The sequence below is a fragment of the Mchenga conophoros genome, linkage group LG3 (assembly GCF_057382185.1).
Source record: "Mchenga conophoros isolate Kocher_MC1m ecotype Shallow Benthic linkage group LG3, M_conophoros_male_GT1.1, whole genome shotgun sequence".
Classification (NCBI taxonomy): Eukaryota; Metazoa; Chordata; class Actinopteri; order Cichliformes; family Cichlidae; genus Mchenga; species Mchenga conophoros.
Window position 1 is genome coordinate 68658597 of NC_140528.1, and position 16015 is coordinate 68674611.

General features: G+C 40.7%; 1 protein-coding gene and 1 long non-coding RNA gene across 2 annotated transcripts in view; one reads left to right on the forward strand and one right to left on the reverse strand.

The window, feature by feature from the left end:
• LOC146580269 (active breakpoint cluster region-related protein) overlaps positions 1-14343 on the forward strand; it is a 22727-nt gene extending 8384 nt beyond the window's left edge. The window contains exons 10-24 of the mRNA XM_085266916.1: positions 117-254; positions 382-503; positions 674-842; positions 1174-1287; positions 1380-1455; positions 2981-3076; positions 3285-3359; positions 3462-3559; positions 3967-4068; positions 5687-5850; positions 6118-6257; positions 8912-9046; positions 11954-12059; positions 12376-12517; positions 14155-14343. Of these exons, the coding sequence (XP_085123042.1) occupies positions 117-254; positions 382-503; positions 674-842; positions 1174-1287; positions 1380-1455; positions 2981-3076; positions 3285-3359; positions 3462-3559; positions 3967-4068; positions 5687-5850; positions 6118-6257; positions 8912-9046; positions 11954-12059; positions 12376-12517; positions 14155-14256 (1779 nt within the window). The 3' untranslated portion in view covers positions 14257-14343. The remainder of the gene's footprint in view (positions 1-116; positions 255-381; positions 504-673; positions 843-1173; positions 1288-1379; positions 1456-2980; positions 3077-3284; positions 3360-3461; positions 3560-3966; positions 4069-5686; positions 5851-6117; positions 6258-8911; positions 9047-11953; positions 12060-12375; positions 12518-14154) is intronic.
• On the reverse strand, positions 12270-13170 carry LOC146580270 (uncharacterized). The gene is made up of 3 exons (XR_014891242.1): positions 12870-13170; positions 12703-12786; positions 12270-12529 (listed from the first exon to the last, which is right to left on the reverse strand). It is a non-coding gene; the product is annotated as an uncharacterized LOC146580270 (long non-coding RNA).
• Positions 14344-16015: the final 1672 nt, after the last annotated feature.

A 16015-nucleotide genomic window follows, 5' to 3' on the forward strand; every position in this document is an offset into this window, starting at 1 on the left:
CGCTCTGGTGTTTGATTGCATTATTTTTAATGACGAGTCCATACATTTTTTTTCCTGGAGCAGGAGCTCTTTCTTGTTTTGTTTTTTCTGATTTGGCAACCTCTGTCATCTTGTAGGATCTCCTGAAGACGACGCCAACAGAGCATAGAGATTACACAGCCTTACAGGAAGCTCTGAGATTGTCTCGCAGCTTCCTGTCTGGTGTCAACGAGAGTTCACAAAGTAAACGGGAGGTCACGTTAAGTCGTGGGATGGTGAGTTTAGTCTCCAACCCGATCCCTTCAAATGAATATGGAGAAAAGTTATATAGGACGTATGCCCTGCTGAATGTATACAGGCACCCATTTTACAACATGTCTGTGTGTGTGTGTACTCTCCCAGAGACGCCAGCTAATGCGTGATGGCTTTGTGGTGGATGTGAGTGAGAGTGAACGCAGCCTGCGTCACCTCTTCCTTTACACCGACCTCCTGCTGTGCACAAGATTTAAACATGCAAATAGAGGGTGAGCTTAGCACGAGAGCGCATTAAGGCTTGTGGGGAATGTGGTCAACCTGCAGCATGCAGTGTGCATCTGCCTTTTCACAGTTAAAAAGGAACCCTCTTAAAACTGTTTAAAGGTGTGGAAAGACTCACAAAATCTCATGACGCCTGTTCATGCTGTGTTTCTCCTAGGAAGCAGGACCAGTACAGATTCTGCTGGTATCTGCCTCTCGCCGGTCTAAGACTTCGTTGGGTTGCAGACAAGGAACGGCCGCCAGAAACCAACGTGCGCTTACACAACATACGAACAAAGATGTACGTCCTGCGTCAGCAGCTACTACAACAGCTCCGGCAAAATCCGGTGTGTGTTTATGACACAGAGAGTGAGAGAGTAACCAGATGACTTAAATGTAAACATTTCTGGTAGCACTTCATAATACAGCCTGCAACCTACATTTAACAACGGGGTTGTTTTTTCTAGTACCTAAACATACTCATCAGTCTGCACAGTAGAACAAGGGACTAACAACTTTTAGTTTTACAGTAAAGAGGAAACAAACAATTTTAATAACTTTTTAAAGTGACCAGACAATGAGATAATGGTGATACTTAAGTATTTTTAGGTGCTGAAAATGACAGCCTAAATTCAGAAAACATACATTACAAATGTCACTGCATTTCTCTGTATGAAGAAAACATCCAGGAGCCTGGCAGCTCGTAGCCAGAAGAAACTGGAACAAATGGAGCTGATGTTGCTCACACACTTGATTGCTTACAGACTGGAGCTGCACAGCCCCAGTGGCAAGGTATATGAGCACACACACATTCTAATGTAGTTCACTTAAGTCCTAAACAACAGACTAAGATTACACAATGGCCTGTTTTTGTCTTATCACAGAGTCACGCTCTCCTCTTCTCCTCTCTCTATGAACTAGAAGAATGGAGGCAGGCCATACTCAAACTCACCACAGCTAGTGAGTACACAGCTTTTGACCACTCTGGAGTGTAATTACGGCTACTCTGCAAATCTATTTGTAGCTTTTCAAGCACTGTTAAGTATTTGTGGCCAGCTGTATGTCATGAAAGTGATTGAAGTCAATCTCGCCCCAGAGCATATTTTAATTTAGTTTAGTAGCTAAATAATGAACTAAACGTAAGTAATTATTTAGTTTAATTTATTAACATTTGTAATTACTTATTAAAATACCATCTTCTGTTGTGCTGCTAGCAGGCTGTGTGTAAGAGTTGAGTCGACTTAGGAGAGAAGCGAACGTGAGATGTCTCGTGGACAGCATGCGGTTTTTATAAAATGCCTACTTGTTATGTTTAAGGAAGTTGAGGGTCTTAGAAAATGTTCTGTAGGTCATGTGAGGCAGTGTTGCATCATTTATATGAGCAAAAAAAACTTGTTACTTGTTTCTGGCCACTATAAGCTGGTTATAATACTAGCTAGCTTGGTTGCTATGTATGGGTACGTCGCAGAGCCAGATAACAGCTAATTACCGTTACTACACACTCACTGATGACTTTATTAAGTACAGCTGTTAAAATCTGTGTTTACTCCTATCTCATATCGGATATCTCATCAGAACACCACATGACATTACCTTGCATTTAAGTTTGTAGCCATTGGTCAAGGTCGCCTGCTGAATTTCAAAGTGATCATCAGAATGAGGAAGAAATGTGACATCGAATGTGGTGCGGTTGTTTGTATCAGACGGGCTGCTCTGAGTATTTCAAAAACTGCTGATCTGCTTGGATTTTCCCACAAAACCATCTATAGGGTTTATAGAGAATGGCATGAAAAAGAGAAAATATCCAGTAAGTGGAAGTCCCCTAGTTGATTTCAGAAGTCAGAGGAGAATGGCTGAAGTGCTTTGATCCAACAAGAATGCAACAGTAACTCAAATAACCACTTGTCAAAACCAGAGTGTGCAGAAGAGCATCTCTAAATGCACAACATGGACGTTATAGCAGAAGACCACACCAGGTGCCGCTCCTTTCAGCTAAAGGAAACTGAATCTCATATGCTCACCAAGATTGGATAATAAAATGCTGCCTGGTTTGATGAACATCAGGCAGCATTTTATTATCCATTTATTATCACATCAGAATTGGGCAAGAACAACATGAATGCATGGCTAAATTAACAATTCAAGCTGGTAGTGGTAGCATTTTCTTGGTACACTATGGGTCCCTTAGTACGAATTAACATCACTTAAATCCCATAGCTATATTCTTTTAAAATGGGAGTAGTTAGGAGCTGACTCACTTTTGGAGTCAGCCTCAAGTAGTCATTATGAGGAATGGCAGTTTAGGGTTTTGTTTTTTTTGTTTTTTTTGGGGGGGGGGGGGGGGGGGGGGTGCAGCCTGCCTTTCATATGCTTTATTTTTTTAGCTTTAATTGAGCCGAGCTTCAAGTTTCTCTCACTGGGGTCCAGACTAATGTGTTACTCTTCTGTCAACTGATTGTTATTTGCTTTGTGTCATGTTTGCCAGACATAGAAACTGTCCCTCCAGACTTGCTCACGTTGACCAGTTCGTGTGTGAAATTGAGAATGACCCAGCAGCCACCTCTACATAGCACTAACGCCGGTACACATCTAAGACTCACTTTTTTCTCACCACACAATCACATCTGTGTCTGAAATGCAATACACTGTGTGAGGTTCTCTCTTTGATCTTTACATGAGACCCACAATACCTTTTACCACGGCTTTCCTCGTGTGTGTCCTGTATTACCATTATGCTTTTATTCAGCGTGAATAAATCCAGTGAGATTTGTCTCTGTCTCTTTCCTCAGGACTGAACGAGGAGGCGCTATGTGGGACTTTGAGTGTGGCCATTGATTCTGCCGCTGGCCTACAGCAGCCAGCTTGTATGCTTCTTAGCAATTTTGAAGCATCATGAGAGACTGGGCTATCTTCTGTCTAAGCTAAATAGTTTTGTGGTCATTAATGATGCTCTCTTTCTCACTCAGGTGTGTATGTGTGTGTGGAAGTGGATGGCTTCAAGTTTTACGATCAGCAGACCCAGACACACTCTTCAGTCCTCAGCCTAAACCCTCACTGGGACCAGGTTAGACTCAAGCCTTTTGAAATATGAAATATTACATTTGGCTTTAATATTGAGTTAATTTGTTAAAGTAAAGAAAATAAGAGACATCAGAGCATTTGAGGAAAAGTCCTACTATCTTGTAGATGGGATTTGTCAACCAGTTCAAGGTAGCAATTCTTCATTTCTTCTTCATGTCTAGCCAGTATCCGACATGATGTCAGGTTTGAGCTTAGGGGATTACAAAAGTCTGCACTTCTGGTGTGACAATACCATGCTTTAAACATTATCAGAGGCAGTAAAATCAACACTAAATCCGACTAGTAGGCCGAAGTGAAGGATTTAGAATAAGACATAGATTCTCCACATGCAGCTTAAGGAAGTTAAAGTCTTTTTTCATTGTTAACATCTTTTTTTTACATTTTAAACAGGAGCTGTCTTTCCAGGTGGACGGTGCACAGAACTTGAGGGTGTTATGTGTGAGTCAGTCAAATGGACAGGATGATACTGTTCTGGGAAAAAATACAGTAAAGGTACGGAGAGGCCTAAGAACTTCAGCTTTATCTTTATTAATACCAGTAAGCTGGTTTTCAATATAATATTAAACATATAATCCAAGATCTTTCCCAGCAACACTGAAGAAAAAAATATGTTAAAAATGGGTTTTAACAGTTGCAGTTCCTCTTTAATTTGCAGAGATGATTAATGTCTATTCTGGGTTTGAGCCCACAGAAACTGTGGTTCACGTTGTAACAGGACTTGTCCAGGATATTTAATACCAATTAGTGAAAATGGAGTTTGAGTCAGTGTTGATGGCTAACTTAGCTCGTACTTTTCTAAATGCATGCATTTGCATGTAATCATTGGTTATTATTAATCTCTGGCTTGAAATGAATTGAACTGAATGATTAGCTGAAGTACTTTTACTATTTGGCATCGTGGCCATTTGTCACAAACTGGCTCAAAGTAGAGGACGAGATAACAGTTCCTACAAGAGGTTTATTCAAATAAAACATCTTAAACATAAAATTATTTTAAACATAAAATACCTAAGACACAAACATCAAAGTGGGTGATGACAGGTGGAGTGAAAGCAGAAGGGAAATGCAGGCAAGTGGCTGGGCATCAGCTACAAATTTTAAACTACAGCAACAGTAGTGCACCATTGTTTCCAATGACAGTAGGAGAGACCTGCCCTCCCTAAATGGGCCCCACTCACTCCCATTGTAAGCAATGAAAGCCACTCAGCAGGAAATGAGAAGGAGTTATCCCTCTGTGAGTGAGAAAAAGAAGAAGAGAAAAGAGGAAGAGAAAAAAGAAAAATGAGGAAGCTTTTTTTGTTTTTGGAGCAATCAAATGAATCATAGATAACTAAATGCTTAAATAACATTAAATAACTGTGAGAGAGACACATGAATAATAGAGCATCACATAATTTGTTTTTTGTGACATCTTCTTACCCTAACCCCACATGGTCACTGCGGATGGCTGGCCCTCCCTGAGCCTGCCACAGCTTTCTTCCTGTTAAAAGGGTTAATGGGTTTTTTTAATAGAACGGTTGTTTTAGGTGTCAGATAATTTATAACATAGTAATGAATGTTCTGTGAATTTTTGCTTGGGTCTCCCACAAAATCTGAAATTGCCACTGAATTTAAGAGACAGAGAGTAAAGTTTTATAGCCTGGAAAGCCTGGTGAGCTACATTACCTGATGGCGCTTCTATGTCAGGCAGTTATCAGTAAGAGTAGGCCAGGATGTCCTTGAGACAACAGTAGGAGGGTAACATAATCTAGGTTAACCAATAGGGCATAGGACATTGTCTAAACTTGACTTTTGGCACACATAGCACGCAGGGACCTATCCCAGCTACCACAGGGCAAGAGGCAGGCTACATAGAGACAGACATATTGTTTTATTTTCTGTCTTATCTTGTGCAACTATTTTTGAAAGGTATTGCATAAATGAAGCTTATTATTATCATTAATTTGGCACGTGCCTTTTTTTTTGCCAATCCAGATATATAGGTTAGGGGTAAAAATGCCCAATGTAATTATTTCACCAGACAGATTTTTTTCTAACTAATGATCCTACCATTTCCTTTATTTTAAAACCCCATGTCAAGTTGAATTTTACTTTTTTCTGTGTTCATCAGTTGGACTCTAAAACTCTGAATAAGCGATGGAAAAAACAGACCCTACAGCTGGGCCAGGTGGAGCTCACCCTCTCTCTCAAGTACTGTCCCCACCCACTGGGACCACCCAGCTCCACAGTTCAACAGCCGCCAATCTTTGGCGTCCCCATTGAAACCGTGGCAAAGTAAGTTCCTGCCTATCATGTCAGCTGGCTCCCTCTTGGCCTACCCGAACAGTCTAGACACCTTGAAACTGAAAGCTGTAGCTTGGTTCAGAGTTTTATTTCCCCTGTGTGCCCTTTCGTGGAGCTAGTTTTCAGTTTAATTTGTGGGAAAGTAGATTAAAGGGAAGCAGAAGTGTGGCGGGAGTGGAGATTGAAATGAAATGAAACAGCCTATCAATCAAATGCAACATAACTTACACAATGCTTAAAGTCTCAATCCTCTGTCAGACAGGAGGGAGTGCTGGTTCCTCATGTGGTGCGATGCTGCGTGGAGGAAGTGGAGAGGAGAGGCATGGACGAGGTGGGAATCTACAGGATTTCAGGAACAACCAGTGAAATCAGCACGCTCAAGGCTGCGTTCAACAACAGTAAGAAAAACATAACACAGAAAAATGATCTTTTTGTTGGAAAGTGCAGTGATAAAGAATTGTTGCAATGCAAGGAGCAGATTGGAGTGAGCTGCAGTCATCAGGCTCTTCACTCAGGTCTTCTTTAACATGACCAGAGATGGGCAGTAATGTGTTACTTGTAACGCATTACTATAATCTGATTACTTTTTTCAAGTAACGAGTAAAGTAAGGGATTACTATTGCAAAAACGGTAATTAGATTACCGTTACTTTCCCGTAGGAACGCTGCGTTACTGCGTTACTAAAACCGTGTTTTTTTTGCGAGAATGTCTCATGACAGTGACGTAAGCGAGTGCAACATTCGTGACAACAGCTGTGTGCAGATCAACAATGGATCACATATCGATTGTGGGAGAGAGTATGAGCGTGCAGCGTTTAAAGCGTGGAAGCACTGACCTTACTTTGAGTTTGATTCCATAAAAAGTGACAAAAACATTAGCGTCCATCGTGCGTGGGAAGAAAACTTCTTTTACACCGAACCCCCCCCCCCCAAACAAGCTCCGAGTGCGCAACGACGTAATGGGAAATTCACAGAGAAACTCGCAGATTTTTCAACTGACCGCTGCACACCTGCACCAGAGCACACCTCCGCCTGCCCCACTCCTGCTTTACAGGTGAAAATAGAGCAACAGGACCGCTGAGTCTTTGACTTTATTTATTTTCTGCTGTGTTTTACTGGCATCTATTTGAAAGACTGAGTGTAAACAGAAAAAATATTTTATTTCATGTGCTGGAATGTGCAGAAAATAGGTTTAAATGTTAAACTAATTTCTTTAAGTCAGAGAATGTTGCATATAATTAAATTTTTGCTTGATGCATAAAGTTAAAAGCTTAAAACTAATAAAACAAGTTTTAAAAAGAGACTTTTCCATTTGATTACATTTTGTATGATGGATTATGCAGAAAAAGTAGAATTGGGCTGAAAGATCTATCGCTTTATCACCTCTTCAGGTTGTAAATCATGTTTTTAAAAAGTAACTAAGTAACTAAGTAACTAAATAATTAATTACTTTTGAAAATAAGTAATCAGTAAAGTAACGGGATTACTTTTTGGGGGAAGTAATCAGTAAGTAGTTACTGATTACTTTTTTCAAGTAACTTGACCAACACTGAACATGACCCAGACATTTTCAGCTTCCTCATCCTCTTTCCTAAACATTATTCAGGACAGTCCTTTTGTTAATAGTAAAAGTCAGTGAGAATCAGGAACTGCAGTCAAGGGAAATAACATGCATGTTTGTCTTTGAACTTCCTTGATCCTGGGTTTTATCTTCCCGCCAAATAGTGCCTCATATCAGCATGGTAACAAGTTTTTACAAGTTTTGTTAGGAAAACTGCAGCACGTTATTGAAACATGTGTAAACATACATGGGAGTACAGTATATAAGGGAAAAACAGCATTTATGCAGTTCTAATAAGGTTAAGTCAAAATTTCAACTTTATACTTCAACACAGTCTGAGCTCTCTTGGGCAGTTTGCTTGTCATTTCTGTAAGAAGTCTTCAGGAAAAGTTCTCCAGGTTTCTTTAAGGACATTCAAAGCTCTTCCATGAATGTTGGCTGGATTTAGATGATACTTCAATATTGAGGTCTGGGCTCTGGGGAGGCCAGACCATGACTGATGGTGTTTCATTGTGTGTTTCTATCCAGGAACACTTTAACTGAACTATATTTGGGATGCTTAAAAATGAAATACCTCATTCTTTTCTCCTTATTTCTCTTCCTTAAGAATTCCCTTCCTTTTTTAAAGCCACACTGTTCGGATGAGGTTTCAGTGAACAGCAGATTGATAAACTTAAGGGTTCTCAGGTCCTGGGTCTTAGATACACCTTTTTCCTATTTATTAAGGACAGTTGTTGTTGTTGCTGTGAATAGTTTTTTAGGCCTACTTAACAAAATGAAAAGTGATTCCAGACTTTTGCACAGTGCTGTATGTTTGTATTTAGCAATAATGTTTGAGCACTAAACATGCAGTATAACTTAAAAAGATATAATTAAAATGCTAAACTGAAGGCTCAAAGAGGCATCAGTTCATTGGTTGCAGACCAAGAATTTTTAAAAACTCAACTATCACCAAAATAATTCAAATTAATTTCCTTGAAATCGTAACTTTCTTCCAAGAGAAACACTAGTGGTGACATTTGACCTTGACTCTTGAGTTTAGGTGCAACATCTCAGAAACATTTATCTCTTGCTAGTGCTGCACTGTGCCAAAGATAGCTGACTTTAAACCCACATGTTTCTTTTGTCTAGGAAAGAACTGACTGAAAAGTGAACACTGTCATTGTTGCTAGCGACTAAAATGTCTGTTTAGCTAAAAACACCTGATTGCTTTAAAAACGTATGCACACATTCAATATCAGACAGATTAATCAATGAACGGCAGTCTTGGAGGATGAACACTTAATATGCAGGCAAACGTATATTATGGTCTGTTTGTCTTGTTTATCGTAAGAAAAACAAAAACTGACTCAAAATCTTTTACCTGATGATCTACATCTGCAATGCAGCGCATACCCATACATGTTCTTGTGCCTGTGAGGAAGGAAGTGAAGGTTAAAAGAAGATACCTGTAATAAAGATAATTATCATTATCTGTCCCTTTTCTGATCAGATCTCCGTGAAGCGGTGACGAAGCTGAGAAGCGCAGAAGTGAACGCTGTGTCTGGTGTTCTCAAACTTTACTTCAGAGAGCTGCCTGAACCCCTGATACCCACTGAGCTTTTTCAGAGTCTGACAAGAAGTCTAGGTAAGACAACACATCCCCAGTACAGTGGGGCAAAAAAGTATTTAGTCAGCCACCGATTGTCATCATTTTAGGTGGGGGAACTTGCACAGAGGTCAGTAATTTGCACCAGAGGTACACTTCAACTGTGAAAGACAGAATGTGGAAAAAAAATCCATGAATCCACATGGTAGGATTTGTAAAGAATTTATTCATAAATCAGGGTGGAAAATAAGTATTTGGTCAATAACAAAAATACAACTCAATACTTTGTAACATAACCTTTGTTGGCAATAACAGAGGTCAAACGTTTACTATAGGTCTTTACCAGGTTTGCACACACAGTAGCTGGTATTTTGGCCCATTCCTCCATGCAGATCTTCTCGAGAGCAGTGATGTTTTGGGGCTGTCGCCGAGCAACACGGACTTTCAACTCCCGCCACAGATTTTCTATGGGGTTGAGGTCTGGAGACTGGCTAGGCCACTCCGGGACTTTCAAATGCTTCTTACGGAGCCACTCCTTTGTTGCCCGGGCGGTGTGTTTTGGATCATTGTCATGTTGGAAGACCCAGCCTCGTTTCATCTTCAAAGTTCTCACTGATGGAAGGAGGTTTTGGCTCAAAATCTCACGATACATGGCCCCATTCATTCTGTCCTTAACACGGATCAGTCGTCCTGTCCCCTTGGCAGAAAAACAGCCCCATAGCATGATGTTTCCACCCCCATGCTTCACAGTAGGTATGGTGTTCTTGGGATGCAACTCAGTATTCTTCTTCCTCCAAACACAACGAGTTGAGTTTATACCAAAAAGTTCTACTTTGGTTTCATCTGACCACATGACATTCTCCCAATCCTCTGCTGTATCATCCATGTGCTCTCTGGCAAACTTCAGACGGGCCTGGACATGCACTGGCTTCAGCAGCGGAACACGTCTGGCACTGCGGGATTTGATTCCCTGCCGTTGTAGTGTGTTACTGATGGTGACCTTTGTTACTTTGGTCCCAGCTCTCTGCAGGTCATTCACCAGGTCCCCCCGTGTGGTTCTGGGATCTTTGCTCACCGTTCTCATGATCATTTTGACCCCACGGGATGAGATCTTGTGTGGAGCCCCAGATCGAGGGAGATTATCAGTGGTCTTGTATGTCTTCCATTTTCTGATGATTGCTCCCACAGTTGATTTTTTCACACCAAGCTGCTTGCCTATTGTAGATTCACTCTTCCCAGTCTGGTGCAGGTCTACAATACTTTTCCTGGTGTCCTTCCAAAGCTCTTTGGTCTTGGCCATGGCGGAGTTTGGAGTCTGACTGTTTGAGGCTGTGGACAGGTGTCTTTTATACAGATGATGAGTTCAAACAGGTGCCATTCATACAGGTAACGAGTGGGGGACAGAAAAGCTTCTTACAGAAGACGTTACAGGTCTGTGAGAGCCAGAGATTTTCCTTGTTTGAGGTGACCAAATACTTATTTTCCACCCTGATTTACGAATAAATTCTTTACAAATCCTACCATGTGGATTCATGGATTTTTTTTTTCACATTCTGTCTCTCACAGTTGAAGTGTACCTCTGGTACAAATTACTGACCTCTGTCATCATTTTAGGTGGGGGAACTTGCACAATCGGTGGCTGACTAAATACTTTTTTGCCCCACTGTACATGACAAAGCACATGCATACTGTATGCATACTTCACTCTAAACCTTTAAACTACTTGCATAGTTTGTTGTTAGAACTGGTATCTCTTCAGTGCAAATTCATCATCTAGAAGCTTTTTACTGCTTTTAAAGGAATGAAAAAAAGAGGCTAAAACAATTATAGATGAATCATCTATCAAAATAGATATTCTGCTTCCTGTGAGTTTTCACAGCCTGAAAACTGAAGCCAGTTCAGAAATACCTTAGATGTGCTTTCTTTTTAATGACAAGCAAGAGAGATCGGGCTGCATAAAGGCCGATGGCAAAACAACTGTTGATCTATGATCTAAAGCAGGGTACACTTCAGGGTGGGCCTGTTTTACATTGTGGTTGTGGTTGATTACTCATTTGAGAGGGTTCCTGTGTGAACACAGAGGAAAGGTGCTTCAGTGCGTCCTTATTACCCACCATAAGTGTCTTTTGACCTATCTCTCTCCCCTCACCCCCCAACTGGTCACAGTAGATGGCTACCCCACCCTGAGCCTGGCACTGCTACATGTTTCTTCCTGTTAAAAGGGAGTTTTCCCTTCCCACTGTTCAAGTGCTTGCTCATAGTGTTGTCTGACTGTTGGGGTTTTTTGTCTATTATTTCAGAGTCTTTACCTTACAATATAAAGTGCTACCTTGAGCTTGTTTTGATTTAATGGTAAATATATATAATGTAATTGAATTTGAGTAAAACAAGAGGATAACACACAAGGTGAAGTATCTATGGTGTGCATTTTGGTGCATCTTCAAGACATTGTTAAGGTAAAGAAAAGAGCATTGAGATCAGTAGCTTCTGCTGCCACATTATTTAGCATTGTTATTAATATTTCACATTATTCTTTTGTCTTCTGCATGTTTTAAATTGAAATCAGAAAAAAATGATTAGGAAATGACATCTGCGGTGAATTTTTTCGCAAGCTTTGCTTGTGCTGTGTAACGTGCTTTAATTGTCAGAACCACCCCTCGCTCACCACATCTGCTTTCAAAGCACAATATGGCAACAGTCAAAATGCTTTGGAGATTTCACTGTGGCACCATACAAACTAATGGGGAGCGTCCATCTTTTATATAAACTCTATTTTACATACAGGGGAAAAGGGGTTTGTATATAAACCCTGAAATTCCTTCTGCAGAAGTGAACAATAACCCTATTTCCCTAAGCTTTATTGACATGAACAGCACCTTTAAATGATGCCCTGTGAGTCTCACAGACACTACTCAGTTAACTGCATCCTGGCTGATTTTCATGTAGACATCCAAGAACAAAACCCACGGCTGGTCTCCATGTTGTCCCTGCTGCAGTCTTGTCCTGATGCCAACCGCCACACCTTCCTCTACCTGCTGTATCACCTCCAACGGTATGAATCCACAGCTTCACCCATGACATGGTTATATTGGTTTAACCTTCAGGATAATTATTTGAGTGAATTTTGCTCTCTCTGCTAGTTAAAACTGAAAAATGCTTACTTTTAAAAATATGTAGGAATATGAAAAAAAATACACTTAGCTCATTAAACAAACTGCACAAAATGCCGTAATGGTCAGTTAACTAGAACACCTTACACCGGGAAGTAAGAAATATAAACTTTATTTTTTATCTTTACAAATCAGCTGATATTTTCAGTCTGTGCCTAAAACTTTTTAATGTTTTCAATCTTTTTTTATTCCTTCCAGAATCTCAGAGAGGCAACACATTAACAAGATGTCTCTACTAAACCTTGCCACTGTGTTTGGGCCGAGTCTCCTACGCCCCCCAGTGGCTGGGCAGGGACACCATGGGCCCACTGTGGATATCTCTCAGGAGGTGGTGGTACAGGTGAGTGGATACCTGAGAAAAAGACTGATGTCTGGAATTAGCCGTGTTTAACACAATGTCTGCAAATTTGCTGTATTTATTTATTTTATTTTTTCTAATGATTAATTAATGCCAAAGTGAAATAATTAGTAAAAACAAATGAAAGGTGAAAGTAAATGTCAGAGTAAAGAGCGAGCATTACTTACCAAAAAGGCATGGTTTGAAAAGAAATCAGGAAATCACAACTGTGAGCTGGGAGTGTATAAACTACAGGTCAGCTGAGTGGGAAACTTGATAAGAGAAAATGTAATGACAAGTTGAGATTTGCATGAAAACAGGCATAAGATCATATCGTCCAAACTCGACTCCCTACCTCCTTTTCCTTGGTGTCAATGGAAAAAGTTGTTAGGTCAATGAAATGTGTGATGAAGAACAGTATGATGCCAGCTGTTTTACCGTGTTGAAACTACAATGTCCAGAAAGCAGTCTGCAAAATTTCCCCCTTACTTCAACCAAACTTGTTGGCACGCTGATCTCATAGGAAGAAGATCCTAGGTTTGAATCCACCAACCAGCTGGGGTCCTTCTGTGTGGAGTGTGTATGTTGGCCCTCTATGGGTACTCCGACGTCCTCCCACACACCAAACACATGCATGTTGGGTTACCCAATGATCTGAAACTAGACATAGATGAGAATGATTGTCTGTCTCTATTTGTCTGTTTCAGAGACAGAGGTTGGGGGCTCAAGCCTACACCAGCTAACCTGATGTAAAAATGAATTAACAAATATTCTTAATGCTGGCAATAGAGCAGTAGACTTAATTAATACAAATTCAATTACAGCAAACCTTAAAGAAATTTTGATATAAGCTAGAACAGGGGTAGGCAACTCCAGGCCTCGAGGGCCGGTGTCCTGCAGGCTTTAGAGCTCACCGTGGGTCAACACACCTGAATCAAATGATTAGTTCATTACCAGGCCTCTGGAGAACTTCAAGAAATGCTGAGGAGGTCATTTAGCCATTTAAATCAGCTGTGATGGATCAAGGACAGATCTAAAACCTGCAGGACACCGCCACTCGAGGCCTGGAGTTGCCTGCCCATGAGCTAGAAGCTTGATCTGAAGAGGCAGCATCTTCATTATTGTTCATATTTCACCTCTGGGTTTAAAAAACTGTTGTTAAAAAATAAAAACATACTAAAAAGCTATAGTGTGAACATGGAAACATACTTCTGTTTAACATTTATAAGATCTGACCCACTTCGTTAATTTTTCTGATAATTTTTGGGACATTTTGGGTTTTTTGACTGATTTGCTATGAAGGCTGGCTGGACCATACTTTATGGTCCAGCCAATGCATCCTGTGCTAAAGGAGGTAGTAAAGGAAACTTTACCTTTCCTTGGTATGTAGGGAATTCAAGCAGCTCTTTTTTTATGGCTGCTCAGACTATTCAGTTACACCTCGTGACTCGATCAATGACTGAAACTCCAAAAAAGTATGACATAATGACATCATCAGTTTTCAGTTTCCAGAAATTGTGCAAAATTTTGAACTGAAATACATTTCAAAGCTCTGAGGTGTGTGATAACTTAGAAACGTGTGTTTCTTTCACCATGGACCTGATGTGTGTGTGTGTGCATGTGTGTGTGTGTGTGTTCAGGTCCAAGTCGTTTTCAGCTACCTGCAGTGCAACAACCTCCCTGAAGCCCAGCTCTCTCTGCCACATGACTCAGACACTGAGGATGAGGCCACCCACATATGAGACCACCAGCTGTGTCATGGCCAGCAAGACATATAAATGGTTAGAAACCACACTGTGAGAGACTGCTGTAAGATTACCAATAAGAATAAACCTATTTATTGAATTTTAAAAAATGAACTCTTGTGTGTTTTTTGCTACATTTAAAATTTGCAAAATTTGTTGTTAGATATGTCCCGAACAGCAGGTCGTAAAAGACACGTCAAGCATTTAACTGGCCAAAGCTAAAATAGTTCTATACCTACATCACACATTATATTAAACTTACATAATATAAAGTAGGAAGCAAAGCAAACCAGTACTTTCAACAGTAGATTCAGATAATGATGACTTTTCGTGTCAGTTCAGTACATTCATGACCTGTTAGGTATACAGCATACCAACAAAGTCTATTTAGTTTTCAGTAAAAAGTCATCTTAAGGAATCAAAACTGAAATCTATTCAATGTTATTTAATTCCCTTATTTTTTTAATTCTAAGGATGACTGCCCAGGCAAAATTAAAACCCAATTTTTAAATTTCTGTCTTTTTCCTCATTTTTACTCAAAGCTGCTCACAGGAACTTTAGCAAAAAGGGTGATTTTAAGTAGGTTTTTTCAGAGTAAGTGAAGTAGATTGCAGTGGCACACCAAGTGCTGTGAAGGTGAGATGTGGCTGCGGAAAAATCAACCACATTTCATTTGTAAGAAGGTCAGCGGTCACCACTCTGAGCCTGAAATCTAATCAGTTATGGTTCAGATCCAACTAGACGGAGTTCAGTATGCTCCATAAAAGTCATGCACACACAGGCTCCACATACAGCATGCTGGAAGCCTCCACCCACACACACAGCCCACGTTTGACCCATCTACACCACATATGGGAGTCTCTTTCCAGCCACGCCACCTGGGCAGGCCGGGCTAATGTTACCTCCAACCTTTTACCCCAGTGCCCCCGCCATCAGTCTTTTGATCGCTAATCCTGGACTCCGAGTCCTGCGCACAGGGTACTAATAGACTGTAGAGTGTGTTTAGACGCCATAAAAACATCCAGAATGAGCCCCCATCCCTCCCAAAAAAGAAACGAATGGCAGGGATCACCCTGTTGCTCCCTCCGCTATAAATCACCTGTCCCCTCTAACACGGTGGCTGCCAAAATAAGGTTCTGCTTAATGACTACAAAGACAAAACGAGCCTCCCATTGCAGACTACAAAGGGAGCAGAGCTGAGGACGGCCTGACACATCCCAGACATTTGTGGCCAAACAGGGACCAGACGACCGGTCCACACCTGCGACTGGTGGGAAAACTTTAATGGGAAAAGTCAAGCTGTAGCCACGTGACGGCCGGTCCTCACGGTCTCATGCAAAAACATTATACAGACGAGCATGTATGCTCTGCATATTAAACCTATGAGTTCACTTCTCTTAAATACATTTAAAGGTTTAAAATGTCATTTTGGGATCTACCAGAATAGCTTTATGCGCTTTCATAGTGCAAGAAATACATAATTTTTTTTACACTATAAGTTGTTGCAGCACTCGAAAATCTTCTGGTTTGCTTTAATGCAGCCATTCTCCAAAGACCAGCCTGCTCTGATTGATGAGGCATTAATTAAGTACCTGACCTGTAAGAGCACAGTCAAGGCTGTTTAAGACATAAAGGATAACAACCTCAGAGTTCAGCTGGATAGAGTTAAAGCAGGATCTAACCCAGAGCAGGAACAAAGAGAAAATCCTGCAGAAGTTACTATGTAACACAACGCTTGTTGGAAAACCAATCTGAA